General features: G+C 53.1%; 1 protein-coding gene across 1 annotated transcript in view; it reads left to right on the top strand.

Moving 5' to 3' along the window:
* Positions 1-14,854, top strand: part of KLHL29 (kelch like family member 29) — a 163,075-nt gene that overhangs the window by 88,542 nt on the left and 59,679 nt on the right. Inside the window, exons 2-3 of the mRNA XM_023230106.1 lie at positions 4,388-4,529; positions 7,569-8,081. Coding sequence (XP_023085874.1) covers positions 4,388-4,529; positions 7,569-8,081 — 655 coding nt within the window. The remainder of the gene's footprint in view (positions 1-4,387; positions 4,530-7,568; positions 8,082-14,854) is intronic.

Raw genomic sequence — 14,854 nt, 5'->3', positions numbered from 1 at the left:
TGGAAACCTCAGCCCCGCAGTGAGGGAACCGTGCTGTTTCACTGCTCTGCTCTGTGACTCGTGTCATTCACTCTCCCTGGAATCCACCCTGTGCATTCATTCATTCATCAAACCAACAGTGATGCATGCTTCTTCCACTGGCCAACGCTGTAGCTCAGAGACCCTGCCCTCTTGGAGTTATGGAGCTTTGCCTGCAAAGATGGGGCAGAAACAAGGCCCTGGGGGTAGTGCGCTAGGTACTGTGGTCATTGGGTGCACAGAGAGTAGAGGTGAGAACAAGCGAGGCCTGGGAGGACCCCAGGGGAGTCCCTGCCATCTCTCAAACCTCAAACCTCCCTGGCCACGCGGGACACTGCTAGTCTATGCGGTATCTTTGTGCAAAGTAGGAAAAGGGGTTTCCTCTGGGCGGACAAATTAGCAAAAGCATCTCGGGGCTGTGTGTCACAGACTCCTGGGTCCACAGCCTGGTGAGCAAAGGGTACTCCATGGGCATCCACTGCTCCTGCCTCCCCGGGTGAGTGTCAGCCCCTCGCCCTCTACTAGGCATCTTTCATTGCACACCACCTACGGCCCTACACACCTTTCCCTAAATGAAACAGTTCCCTCAGAGCAGCTCTGTGGACCCTGCACGGCTGGTTCCCCCCAGGCTGGTGGAGTAAACCCACGTGTCCTCTGAGACTGCTGCAATGTGGAGGCCCCCAGCCCCCATGGTCAGCAGGTGCCTCCCGCTCTGCACTGCCTCGCAGAGAGCTTCAGCCATACAGGCCCTGGGTCTTTAGTGTTCTTCAGTTGCTGAAAGAAGCAGGGTGCTGTCAGCTGCCATAAAACTGTGACCTTTGAAAATTTACAAGAGCTCAGGGTTTAAAAAGCTTCTGCGTTAATGATGCATCCCATTAGCATCTCATTAAAGGAAAGCCAAGAGAAGCCTGCTCAGGCCCGATGATGGGCAGATAGGGCCACTCTGTGGGGCCAGGCACGGAGAGGCTCTCCTGGTCTGCCTCTCTCTGCCAAGTGCCATCATGTCACTGGAGCAGAAGACGTGGCCAGGAACACTGGGGAACGGCCAAAGGTCTGGGTGGCTTCACTGGTGTCCCAGATGATGGCAGTGGGAGGACACGAGGGGAGGCTTGCTCAACTCTGCCTTCCTCCCTGCTGCCCAGGCTAAGTTCTCCTGGTTGGTTTTCATGGCATTCTTGTGTCGTCAGCGCCCCCCGACCAGGAGGCATGGAAATCAGGGTGTCCTGGGCTTGGGGGGATTCTGAACCATGGGAGGAAAGAGTTAGCAGGAGCTAGGCTCAGAGCTGGACCCACGGACCTGAACATGGTCCCCTAGAAGCTTCCAGAACCCAGGGACCATGTGGCTTTACTGAGGGCCTGGAACTCATTGCAAGAGGGGGCTCTGGTCGGGCCGCGCTGACGCACATCACCAGCGGCTCTGCATGTCACCCACCCGGGGGCCCGGGCTCCTCGGCAGTGGACATACCCTGTGTCCAGGTTTTTTCTGGAGGAAGTGGAGGAAGGAATGTCATTGCATTATTTTAATAAAATAAATAAAATTCCTGAACTACAGGTTGCTTGTAGCTTCAGATGTTGTGAGTGCTTAGTAGAAAATGGGTAGCCTTGTGTATCCTTCCTAAAGAAGAAAAAAAAAAGACTTTTTGTTCTCACCACAGAGCTGCTTTCTTATACATAAGAAATTGCTTGTAGTATTCATGAACGACACAGCCAAATAGCAAGCCGGTTGTAGCCCACTTCGCCTGCTCACAGCCCATCTGGGCCCGCCTCTGCACACCCGGGACACCCCAGCGTCTTTGCCTCAAGCTGTTCATGTATTGAGTCCTCCCACTGTGCCGCAGCAGCCACTTGAGGGCAGGGCTGAGTCTCGGTCATCCGCATCCCCAGTGCCTAGAGCAGTGCCCGACATAGACCTAAGGCAGAAGAAACAAACTAAATGAGTGAGCAGCAGGAGTGCTCTGAAGCCAAGGGGCTGAGCAATCTGTGTTGGAAAAGTGAGATTTTTTCAAGTTCAGAAACTCCAACAATTTTAGGGTGACCATTGGAACTCCTGAAGTTTTAGTGCTCAGAACATGGGGACCCAAACTTGAGGAGACCCCAACCTCCTCTCCTGGAGGCAGGGGCTATTCCAGGGCAAGTTTCCAGAAGCTTCCCTTCCCTGTCAAGTTGCCAGGCCGGAGTGTGATTCAAGAGGGGAGAAGAGTGGCTGTCGGAGGATGCTGAAAACCTCAACAGCCTCTTGCCTGGGACACCTCCAGGATCCCGCAGGGCGGAGAGGGCTGCAGCACCTCCTCCCGGCAGGAGGGGCTTCTGTGCTGTCCATGAAGGGAGTGCCGGTCATGAGGCTGGGATCTTAGCATTCACACTTTGCTCCCAGGGACGGCATGGGACATGGCATAGGCTCCTTCTCCCTCGGATGCCTCTGATTCCAAGGAAAGCAATCTCCCTACCTCTGAGCCACCAGGACCTTGAGAGCCTGGAAATACAACGAAGGCTGCAGAGTGGATAGATGCTTCAGACAGGGCACACATTAAAAGCTGTCTATTTGGAGAATGCTGGAAAAACCATGCTATTGTTCCCTAAGACTATTAGTGAATGCAGCGAAGTCCCCAGCCCCCTCTCCTCCCAGCTTCTGCCTGTCCCACAGATAGAAATGGGGCAGGCCCTCTGATAAGGAAGCTCGTCCCCTGAATTGTTCTTTTCTCAGGAGATTCACCCTTTTCCTTTGTTTCTTGCTCTGTTCACAGAAGCAAAGCATCTGAAATGCAGGCCAGAGATAAAGTGCAGCCTGATGCAATTAGCGGAGCGCAGCCCACAGGTCCTAATGGGATACGGCTCCCGCTCCTCCAGCAGGCCCTTATGGAGGCGCTGTGTGTTGTCTGCACTATGCGTCAAAGCCCCAAGTGTTGCCCAGCCTCCCTATCCACACCCCCTCTCTGTGCCTGGCACAGAACCCAGGAGAGCCACTCTGGTCAGGGGGGCTCAGCAGCAGACCCTGTCTCCCACCAGCTGGGTTCCTGGGTCAAGCTTCATCAGAAGTCACCATAAGGACCTGGTCCTCACCTGAGAGGCCTGCAGATGCCCCTGGAGGCTCCTGTGTTCTGTGGCTGTTCCTGGTGGGCATCCGTATCCACCCCTCATCCCACACCTGGTTGGGCTCTGGCTGTGCTCTGGGGAACTGTGCTCACTCTTCCCAGGGCCACCTGTCCTGACACCCACACCGCCGCATATCCCAGGTATCTTATCCCAACCTCTCCAGCATGTTTCCAGGAGTATTTTCGTTTGTTTGTTTTTTGCCTATATATATAATGGCCATAGTAAAAAAAAAAGAAAAAGAAAATACGGAAAAGTATAGACAATAAAATAAGTTACCCATAATCCCCTCACCCAAGAGTAACATCCCTGTTAACGTTTTGGTCATTTCCCTCCTACATATATTCTCTGACACAGGGGTGTTTACCTAGGGAGGCCATTTGTGTGTCATTCTGGGGCCTGTTTTTCTCATTAAACATTATAGTGTAAGCATTTTGTCATCAAGAATTCTTTACACATGACTTTTGATAGCTATATAATATTCCATTATAAGGCTGTGGCTCAGGGAGACAAATGCTGTCCTGGTGGGTTTTTTTGTTTGTTGTTTTTTGTTTTGTTTTGTTTTTTGTTTTTCACTCTGAGGTTTATTTTTTCATTCATCTGCAAATCTAAACTAGAGAGTGCACTCACAGAGCAGAAAGCCTGCCTCTTTCCTGTGCGGAGGAGCTGAGGGTCCCACTGTCCACCTAGGAGCAGCATCTGAGCTGTCCCCGCCATGGGCCTCAGCTCCCACCTTCCCCACACCTCCTCCATAGGACGATTGGGCCTCAGAGGCTGGTGTGGGGGCAGGATGGGAAATATATAAAGTCCCTCACCTGCTGTCTGCTGGTGGCCCCTTGGAAAGCTGTCCTCTCCCGTGTCCAAGAGCCAGCCAGTGGTGACACAGAGGCTGGGCTAGGCACACTGTGCTCAGCACATGCTCTGATAAGTTGGTAGCATCTGTGTGGCTGTGGTTTGTGGATGGTCCGAGGGCCGGAGACCCCATCTCGTAGCTCAGAACGCTCTTCCCATTGTGATAGGGCTGGTAGAGTGAGTGGCCACGGAGGGTATCCAGGGAGGCACTGGCCTGGGTGTTCCTAGAGGCAGGAGCTTAGCAGGAGGTCCCAGCTGCTACTACTATGGCAGAACCGTAGTAGGCTCTGTCTCTGACCCTGTGCTCAGTGGGCGAAGCTTAGGCAACGGGAGTCTTGTTTTGGAGGCTAGGTCCCTCCTAGGGAGTCTTGTTCTGGAGACTGGTCTCTGGCCAGGCCATGCTCACCTCCTCATCTGCTTCCCACAGGCTCCTGGCATCTCCAAGGCAGACAGTCAGTCCCAGGGACTGGCGACCAGCATCCGGTGGGGGCAGACGCCTATCAATCAGTCCACACCCTGGGACACTGATGAGCCACCCTCCAAACAGATGAGGGAGAGTGACAATCCAGGTACGTCCCTCGTCGGCAGATAGAAACGACTGAGCCCAGGGCTTGGTGGGAAGCTGGAGGCTTCCTGGGGACCCCAACTCCTGCACAGCAGGTCTTGACCGCAGGGCCTTCAGAAGCCCCTCGTCAGGTTCGGGGGAGGCACTGTGTGTAATTTCCTGTGAGGGAGTTGTCTCTCTGCTTCTTTCTCTGCTACTCAAGGACTCCAGAGAGCAAAGGGAGTGAGAATGACATTATCGGGGTGACTTTGAATTGGCTCCGGATTCTTTTGAATCATCATTCCCAAACCTGGGTACTCTGATTCATAGCAAATTTCTCGAGACATGCCTTCCAGTAAGGTTTTTCCTTGCTAATGGTTGTATGACAACTGGGGTGTTCTACCCTCGGGAACTGGGAATTAACTCATCAGCTCGTACAACATCCCAGCCCTTCTTTGGACAGCTCCAGCCATAATGAATGCCCTCTCTTTATCTCTCGTTGGCCCCAGAGCCCCACCTTAGGATACACAGAACACCTGTCTGCCCCTCCACACAACAGCCCCACAGGTGTCAGGAGACCCCTTTCATGCCCCTCTCAAAGTCTTAGAATAAACACCCCAGGCCATTCGGCCATGCCCCGCAGCCCATAGATTCCAGGCCCTTTGCCTTCTAGGGCTTTGCGCTGTCCCCTGCATCCCTCTTGAAGTGCAGCATCCAGAACTCAATGCAAATAGCCCGTGAGTGGTCTGCCCGGCACGTGCTTCCTTCAGCACCTCTGGTCTCATCACTGCTCAGCTAGTAGCCACGTCACATGCTGCCTCAACAGCACCCCAAGATGCCCCAGCAGCTGCATTTACCCCTGTTCATGTCCTCACAGTTGGGCTTAGGTAGCTGGGTTTGGGGACCCAATAGCAAGCCCTCATCAGTGTCCCCTGTTTGCTGTTAGGATCTCTTAGACACCAGCTTCTGTTGCTGACCCTACCCCTCCCAGTTATGTTCCCTGCAGACCTGGTCCTGTCTTCCACGTCAGGACCAAGTCACGGATTAAAATGCTGGGAGCTTGCCACATATAACTAGAGCCTTCTCTTTAGGTTTCTTGTACCCTTGGACCATTCACCACATCATAAGTAAATCACCTCCATGGCACTGTGTCTCTGTGTCTCTGCCACAGAGTCCCCTGGGGCCCCGCCCATTGTGCTCTGAAGTTGTGATGCATTTTTCCAGGCTCCCTGGCTAATCCTGGAAAGAGCAGAGCTTGGGATGACATGCCTTGTGCCTGAGACACCCAGGCTGGCTCATAATGACACCACCTCCCCTCTTCAGGCTTGGGGACAGTTCCCATCAGCAGCCTGTTCTAGAATCTTGCCATGACTTCACTGAAGTTTCTTGGCTTCCAGTTCTCCCTGACCTCTCTCATTATCAAAATCATAAATATGTGTTGCACATGTATTGCATGTCCTGTTCTGTGCATTGTTGCAATGCTTACGGAACTGGCTCGGGAAAAGCTTGGGCCTACGGTCCCTCGGCTGGGAAGGGGCGACCCAGGCCTCGTACCGTGGTCTGTGTGACTCTGAGCCTCGCTCCTCACCACCAGCTAGCTGGCTCTCCCTTGGACAGTGGTCTGGTAGTGACCCGCCATCTTAGCTCCTGCCCCACGTCAGCGCCATTTTCTTTCTGAGAGGGAGCTCCCAGCTCCACATTCTATCCTGTGGGGCTTGTGGTGCCGAGTGGCCCTCTGCCCCCATTCCCTCTGTCTCCCCATCCTCAGTCTACACTGCCACCCCAGAGCAGCTGTGAAAGCCAAGGTAGCATTTGGGCCATGGAGACCTGGACCCAGGCTCATTCAGTCAGAGGCAGCCCAGACTGGCCTTCCCTGTCATGGTGTCTCCCAGTTTCCCTCACAAGCCCCCTTAGGTCACCCCGCCTGGCACAGCTGACCTCGCCTCTGTGTCGGCTCTCAAGAGACCCCACCTTGTTAAGCCAAAGTTTTCTTAAGGACTAAAGTGGGGTTCTCTTGTTTCCCCCAGGGCTGGCCGTGCCTACGTTGCCTAACACAAGGTCCGCCCTCCCCAACAAGGCCTGGCCAGCCTTTCCACACGTCCCCCACCCGGGTCCCTCTCTTCCTGCGAGGACCATGCCCGGCCCCGGGCTCCAGTGCCCTCACCTGAGGGCCCAGCGAACACCCCCATCTCCACCATCCCCTTCCCCTGCCTCCCTCAGAGGCGAGCTTGCAGAAAGAGAGGAGAAACCCCAGCATTTATGGAGCATTCACCACCTGCCAGACACTCTGCTAGTTTTGTTTTGTTTTGTTTTGTTTCCGAATACATCTTCCTCATTCAGTTCTTCCCAGTAGTCCCCTGAGGTAGGTATTGCTAATTGCATTTAACAGATGAGAAGAATGAGGCTCAGAGGAAATAAGAACTTGCTGAGGTCAGGCGTGGTGGCTCATACCTGTAGTCCCAGCGCTTTGGGAAGCTGAGGTGGGCGGATCACCTGAGCTCAGGAGTTCAAGACCAGCCCGGCCAACATGGAGAAACCCTGTCTCTACTAAAAATACAAAAATTAACCAGGCATGGTGGTGCACACCTGTAATCCCAGCTACTCAGGAGGCTGAGGCAGGAGAATCGCTTGAACCTAGAAGGCAGAGGTTGCAGTGAGCTGAGATCACACCACTGCACTCCAGCCTGGGCAACAGAGCGAGACTCTGTCTCAAAAAATAAAATAAAAAAGAACTTGCTCCTGAGGTTCTTAACTACTAAGTGGCAGAGCTGAGAGTGGAACCCAAGTCTCAAAGGGCTCTGCTTCCTTCTCTCTGCTCTGCTGCCTCTCAGCTCTCCCAGGCAGGCCTTGCTTCCTCCTCTGAGCCCCAATGGCTGTTTGTTCGTAGACCCCCAGCACACTTATCCTGGGCTGCCACAATCACAGATTCCTAATTGGTCAGTTCCTGTTCGCAGGTGTCTCATTCACCTCTGTGACCCAGCACCCAGTGCAGGGCCTGGGGTGGTCGGTGTTTGTTGAGTGAATATGTAACCGGCAGATGACGTTTCTTCCATCTCCCTTGCAGGCACAGGGCCATGGGTGACCACGGTGGCCGCCGGGAACCAGCCCACCCTGATCGCACACTCCTATGGAGTGGCCCAGCCTCCCACCTTCAGCCCGGCTGTGAACGTCCAGGCCCCGGTCATCGGGGTGACCCCCTCACTGCCTCCCCACGTGGGGCCCCAACTCCCGCTGATGCCAGGCCACTACTCGCTCCCTCAGCCGCCCTCTCAGCCACTGAGCAGCGTGGTGGTGAACATGCCTGCCCAGGCCCTGTATGCCAGCCCTCAGCCCCTGGCCGTGTCCACACTGCCCGGTGTGGGGCAGGTGGCCCGCCCAGGACCCACCGCTGTGGGCAACGGCCACATGGCAGGGCCCCTGCTGCCTCCACCGCCGCCAGCCCAGCCGTCCGCCACTCTCCCCAGTGGTGCCCCTGCCACCAATGGGCCCCCCACAACTGACTCGGCCCACGGGCTGCAGATGCTGCGGACCATTGGCGTGGGGAAGTATGAGTTCACCGACCCAGGGCACCCCAGAGGTAAGTCCTGCTGCCACGTGCCTGCCCACAGGCCTGCGTCTGCACCTCCCTGCGCGGTCACTGCAACACCACCGGGACAGGAGCGTGCTTCATGCCAGCTCCTTCACTGGCCTCCCCAACCCAGAGGCTGCAGTGGAGCCTCTGCCTGCCCAAGACAACTGGCCTGAGATGGGGGAAGGAGGGGAAAAGTGTGGAGGGCGGGACAAGGAAGGTGGGGAAATGCGCCTGGGTAAGAAGAGGGAGCCCGGGAAGAGGAAGGAAAGGAGAGCCTGCAAAGCCCAGAGCCCGTCCCCCTCCAGCCCAAGCCCTGGCCATTCTCAGCTCCAGCCCCCAAGGTCAGGCCAAGATGCAAAAGGGTGAGAGTCATCCACTCTTAGGGCACCACAGAACAGTCCCTTTTGGGGCCTTCTCCATGTTCCACCCACGAGGACATTCAGAGCATGAACTGTGTCCTTCCCAGGGAAAGCACCCTCGGTCACGCCATCAGATGAGAGCAGTGCCCAAGGCAATTTAGTTAGGCCTAGGAGACATTCCCAGACCATCTTGAGGCACTTGAATGTTTCGTTTCAAGGATCCAGGGGTGACTTTGTGAGAGCTTGGGAAAGAGCACCTCCAGCCTCAGCCTTCAGTTAGCCCTCTTCCCCCAGCCTCAGAGGAGTTTCACTCCAGGGAACTCGAAGGTAAAGCCTTCAGAACAGAGCCTCTGGAAGGATGCATGCTGGACATGGTCCTAGCTGGAGTTCCCAGGCTCAGGATTAGGGTTCTTGATGTCTGTATGAGGGATCAGTCCAGACTGGAAGGCAGAAGGGGACAGGAGGACCAGGGCACACATATGAGGCTTGCTGGGTTCCTCTGCTATAGGTTTGCCTTGCCCTTAGCGCCCCAGACAAGCCAAGTCCCTGCTCCTGCTGGATGCAGTGGGGAAGGCTGCTGGGCCACTGCGAGGTGCAGGCAGCTCCCTGGCAGGAGGGGGCAGGAGAGGCCATGGCAAGCAGTGTGCCCCAGTGGGGTCTCTACATCTCCTTTGAAAGAGGAGACTAGACAGTCCTAGGAAGTATGCATCTCTGGGCACAGCTTCCCAGCTTCCCAGCTTCCCACATAAAACCCCTTGAGATAGCATTTTGGGGGGCTCTGCCTCTCAGCAGAGCAAGGAACCCCACTGGCCACTCTCCTGTCTTCTCTCCCAAGTCTCTTCCTTTGTCATTTTAAGCAATGTTCAGGCCTTGTCAAGCATCCCGACAATGAAGCTCACGTCTGGATCGCGGTCGGGTTTAATTCCCAATGACTGAGCCCTGGCTGCCTTGGTTTTGGAAATCAGCACTAGTTTTAAATGACAAAATTATAGAAAATTACCTCTAAATTCTGGTAAACTCTTGCTTTAAGATCTTTTTAAAAAAATGATTAAATTGATTTTTTGTTTGGTTAAGCTCTGTCTCCCTTAAAAAAAAAAAAAAGAAAGAAAGAAAGAAACTTACTCCCAGTTCAAGTTCGTGAGTCACCATCTCTGACGACTGGGCAGTGGGAATCCTGCTTCCAAGGCTATGCCAAAGCCCAAGGCACCATGTGGGGATATTCTCTCCCCACATCACCCCTCTGGGGTCTTCTAGGGCTAATGCAAGATCTTGCTGGCTTGCCACGTTCCAGGTATGCATCTAGGAAAAGGAGCTGTTTTGTGCAAAATGGTAACTAGCTGAGATAGGACTGGAGTCCCTAGTTTGGGGCTCAGCACCAAGCTGGGATCCACCCCACCGAAGCTGCTGGGTGCAGGCAGCTAAACATTGTCAGCCCTGAGCCCATGAGATCAGAAAGACACAGGTGGCAGGGACAGGACCTTGTAGGACTTCTGTGCCTACGGGGTCATGACCATTGCAGAGCTGTTCCTGTAACCTCTGTGCGGGGGCCTGAGGGTGTGAACCATCCTCTGTGGTCCTGAGCCAATGGACGGGAGGAGACAAGAAACAGGGGCCCTGCTAATATTCCCTCTACCAGGCCCCACTGGGCAGACTGAGGGCCAGGTGAGGGCCAGGGATGGGGTAGACCTAGAAAGTGTCTGCAGCCCTGCCTTCTGGTGAGCCAGCGAGACCCACCAGTCAGTGACAACAACTGACCCGTCCGTCACCCTGATTTCCGGAGGTTGCCAGCACACTGGCTCTTTCCTTGAAATTCCATGTAACTCGCTTCTCTATTTACGGCTTCATCAGTTGATTTATCCCCTTGTATTTGTGGGGAAGAAAGAGTGATGCATGCGCCTACAAATGCCTCCAAACTCAAGCCTGGGTGGGTTTTTTTTTTCTTTTTTTTTTTTTTTTTTTAATGTATAAGTAAATCTCTTTTCATTTCTAATCTTAAAAGCCTTTATTGCTGAAGCTATAATTTGTCTGTCAGACCTAATGTCAAACAACTGCATCTTTTTTAAAATAAGAAACCCGAATTTTGAAACTAAATCTTTGAAACTTGCCATGTGAGAGTCATGTTCCTAACAGGACCACGTGGGCTTGGATTTGGGTCACTTTTAATTTTGCCCCTTAGGATTTTACATCTCTGAAGCCCAATTGATTTCACACTCCTAAATGACAGACAGCTGGCTCCGGGCGGCAACAGGAGGCTCTGCGTGGTCGCATCAACACAAGTCAGAACTCCACTTTGGAAAAGAAAAGAACTTTCCTTTTCTCCTGTTCTCTGTTTGAAACCTTGCCCAGCATTATAATAAGATCCACCATGCAACGCCTTGAGATCTAGCTCATTAAAGTCCTCGATTTTCCCTGCTATTGTTTGACGTGACAACCTGGCCTCTCCCAGGGTTGAGTAATTATGGGGAGATTCCCCTCCATGAAGAACAGGTCTTGCCAGCCAGAGGGATGGGCCACTGGTATTTTTAGACTTCATTAGTGCCCTGATTTAAAATTTCACATTTTGTTTCTTGTAATTATCTTCCGATCGACTGAGCTAAAATTTCAGTTGGGGCCCTGTTAGTCTGCTTTTCCAAAAAGGGCATTGGGACTTTAATTTAAAACTTAACCAGTTGAAAACTAAAGGTGGTGTGGAAATGCTTTTTGATTTGCAATAGGTCAAGCGATTGTCTCTCATCTGTGACTAGAGAAGCCAGCTTGTGTGCCGTTCACTTTAATGAGTGTTATTTAAATGCATTGAGCATATATAGATTTTCTTGAGAAACGTACAAGACAAATCTTTCTTTCTCTAAGAACAATTTGGGGGTGAGAGCAAGCTGTAGGATTTTTTTTTAGATGATATATTGAAAGCTAATTAAAAATAGATTTCATGTGTGCAAAGTGATAAGGGAGGAAAACAGAATTCGTTCCATTTGAATCCTGTTATGAAGTACCTAAGACATTTGTCTCGTCGTCGGATTGGAACCGCTGAGCTAACACGTGGGGAGAGGTGTGGCCAAGCTCAGGCCTGGGTAAGACCTGGAGTCAGTGTTACTATGCCTGGGACCCCGTGAACCCAGCTGTGTGTGCCTGATGACATAGCACAGGCTATGAATGTAGCTATTTCTACCCCTGCCTTCTTTGGCAAACGGTTTTTGGTGGCTCAGAGGATGCATGGGGACCTTTTAAAGTACCAGGCTCCAGGCCTAGTGGTGAGCTGCAGAAAGGCTATTGTGTCTTCACCTGCCTGGCTTGGAGTGAAAAGCCAGGCTGCACCTGCTCCCACCTGCTTCTAGACCAGAAAGCAAAGCCCGTGTCAACCTGAGCAGGGAAAGGTATCTCTTCTTACTTTATATTTTGCAGGCCTAGGGTAAGGGGTCATGAGGATCCATCTACAGGCTTGGCCTCCCTTCTGGGAAGCTGTACTGGAAGAAAGGGATGGTTCAGCCCCTTCCTTTGGTTCTCCAGCTCCTCCCTTCCCATTTTGGCACTGGACCTCCACCCCATGGCACAGTGTTCATCCTCGCTGCCACATTCGCCCCTGTCTTCACGGGTAACAGTGATGAGATGTTGTGAAAATACTCTGAGGCACAGGGAATAGCTGTGTGACTGGGACAAGCCTCCTCACTTCTCTGATCCTTTCTTTCCTCGTCTTTAAAATGGGGGTGACAGTACCATCCTCATAGGGCCTCGGGGTGGATTGAGCGAGATCGTGGACATGACCGTACATAGCACTGTGCCTGCTTACCACCAAAAGCAGCTCTGACTGTTGCCTCTGGCCCAGGGTCTAGAGAGTTCAGCAGAGAAGGAGGCTAGGGAAGGGGCAGAAGGCCAGGTAACCCTCCCCAGCGCAGAGGAGATGGAAGAAGCCCATGCTTGTTCACAGGGCTGGCAATCCCTGGTCAAGCCATTTAACTTAGGGATGGGGACCCCTTCCCTAAAAGGGAGGTTGGATGCATCCCTTTTCTGGCAGGAGGACTCAGGATGGGTCTCCCCAGGCATGAGGCCTGGCACTGATCTCAGGCACTGATCTCCTTGCCCCACACTCTGACATGTCCAGGGCACATTGTTCTTCCACAGCCTCCATAAATATTCTGGAAGCTGGGAATGCATGATAAAGCTGTTCGCCCACACTCAGGCCAGAGGCACAGAACGCTATCCAGACGGAAATTGTCTTCCCGCAGACCTGTTCTTCCTGTGTCTCTGCCTCAGAAATGCCAACATGAATTCATACAGGGTTCAAACTCAAGGCCTGCGTCGTCTGTGGCCAGCCCTTTGCCCACCTCTAGCACTAAGTCTGAAAACTCAATTAATTCAGGTTTCTACGTATCTCTCCTCTGCTCTTCTGTTCCCCCACCACCCCACCATCAGGCCACCGTCACCTCTGGCCTGCACGCTGGCCTCCCAGCCCACAGCACATTCTTTCCAGTCCGGCTCTATGGTGCAGCCAGAGTGATTTTTCAAAATACAAGTCTGGCCCTGTCACACGCTGTCCAACAACCCAGCTGCTCTGGGGACGATGACCAGTGCTGACTCGGTGCTTGCCCCGACTTCATCCTTTGCTATTCTGCTCGCAGGCTGCCCCGCAACACCCTAGGTCTTGGCTCTCCAGTCTAGCCGTGCGTGGTGCCTCGGTCAAGTGCCTGTGAGACTGTTCGACTGTGAGCCTCTGAGGTCGGGGGCAGCAAGGACGCTATCTCATCCCCACTCCCCGCTCAGCATCCGAGCCGGTGCCCGCACTCAGAGATGCCCCAGAAGCACCTGATGAATGTGAGCACAAAGCACTGGGCTGAGAATTACCCACCAGGGTTCTGTGCCTTCCCCCTTCCCTTCACATGAAAGCAGGTCAGTGCTCAGGGCCCCAGGCATACGGGGATGGAAAGTGCCCGTAGGAGAGCTTGTTCTGTAACCCGTCACCCCGTCACCCACCTACACGTGACCCACGCCTCTGGGAACAGAAGTCCATCTGTTTCAGACTTCCTTCCGTACCCAAGCACCTCCACTACATCCTGCCCCAAACCATACAGGCTCTGGAACTCTGCCTCAGTTTCCTCATCTGTAAAAGGAGGAAAAGAATAGAACCCACTTCTTATAGTTGTGAGGATTGAGTTATTTTACATACTCCTAGGCTTAGTATATTGCCTAGCATGCAGGAATCACTATAAAACTGTTCACTGTGGTTATTTTACCGGTACCAGGGCCATCTTTCAGTGTCCATGGCCTTTTAGGGGCCCAGGTTAATGAGTCCCAGGAGATATCATGATATTTGAAGCACCTCGCTCCCAGGGCATCCACTGTGAACAGAGGAAAATCCCCTTCTCCCATTGTAATGTTTGACTGTCCTCCACTGGCCATAACAACCAGAAGGAAGCAGCCTGTTGCTAGGAGCTTCTCCCTAATTCCGGGAGCTATCTGTCTTGGGAGAGCTCCTCCTACCTCCACCCAGGGGCTCTTAGTGTCCTGTGGCATTCAGCTTGATAATCAGGGTTCCAGGGACACCACCGGGGTCAGGTCCTCCATGGCCACATCAATAGATGGGACCAAAAGAAATCTCTGGCTCCTCCAGACCACACAGCCAAAGCTGCAGTCAGAGAGAGTTGATTAGGAGGGTGTGGCTGGCAGCATGGATGGTGGTTGAGAGCCCAGATTCTGCAGCAGACTGCTTGGGTAGAATTCAAACTCCACTTCCCACTAACCCCATGAACTTCTGCTAGAAAACAGGTGTTTCTAAGCCTCAGTTTGCACATCTGTAACTTGGAGGTAATAGTGCCATCCTCATAGACGTGCTTTGAGGATTTAATAATGTATGTAAAGTCTTAGCCCAGTGCCTGGCACACAGTAGGCTCAAATAATATTAGCCATTGTTATGACCACTACTGTAAATCCTAAAGACTTCTGGAGAAGAAATCAGGTCTGGAGCACCCTAAGCTCAGGACCACCACTGCTTTTAAAGCAAGGTTGTCCAAAATAATCTCCCAAGTCTGACTAAATGGCTCACAACATGGATCTGAAACCAAACCGCCATCGCACCCTTGCCCTGACTTTCCAGCCCCAACCCCTGACACACACACCCTCCTGCAGGCAGTGTGTATCTCAGAGCCTGTGGAATTCAAAACTCCATCTGCACAAGGCTCTTCGTCCTCGCCTGAGCTGTACCTGCCCCAGCCCTGCTCAGGAAGCCTCCCCTCCTTGCGGGGCTCTGTCCTCACGGGGCTTGTTCATCAGTAATTGGAGGGTTGTCCAGGGCTTAACGGTTTTGTTAACAGATCATTTGACTATGAGTGAACCAGGCAAGCGGAAAGATGCCGCAAAGGCCACTGGACCACCCAGGAACAGTGTCATCTTGGGAGCAGGAGGTGACCCCTGGCTGCCCCAGCCTACTCA

Source organism: Piliocolobus tephrosceles, chromosome 15 (genome assembly GCF_002776525.5).
Source record: "Piliocolobus tephrosceles isolate RC106 chromosome 15, ASM277652v3, whole genome shotgun sequence".
Classification (NCBI taxonomy): domain Eukaryota; kingdom Metazoa; phylum Chordata; class Mammalia; order Primates; family Cercopithecidae; genus Piliocolobus; species Piliocolobus tephrosceles.
Note: the sequence above shows the minus strand (reverse complement) of the source record. Positions and strands in the feature narration are given on the sequence as shown.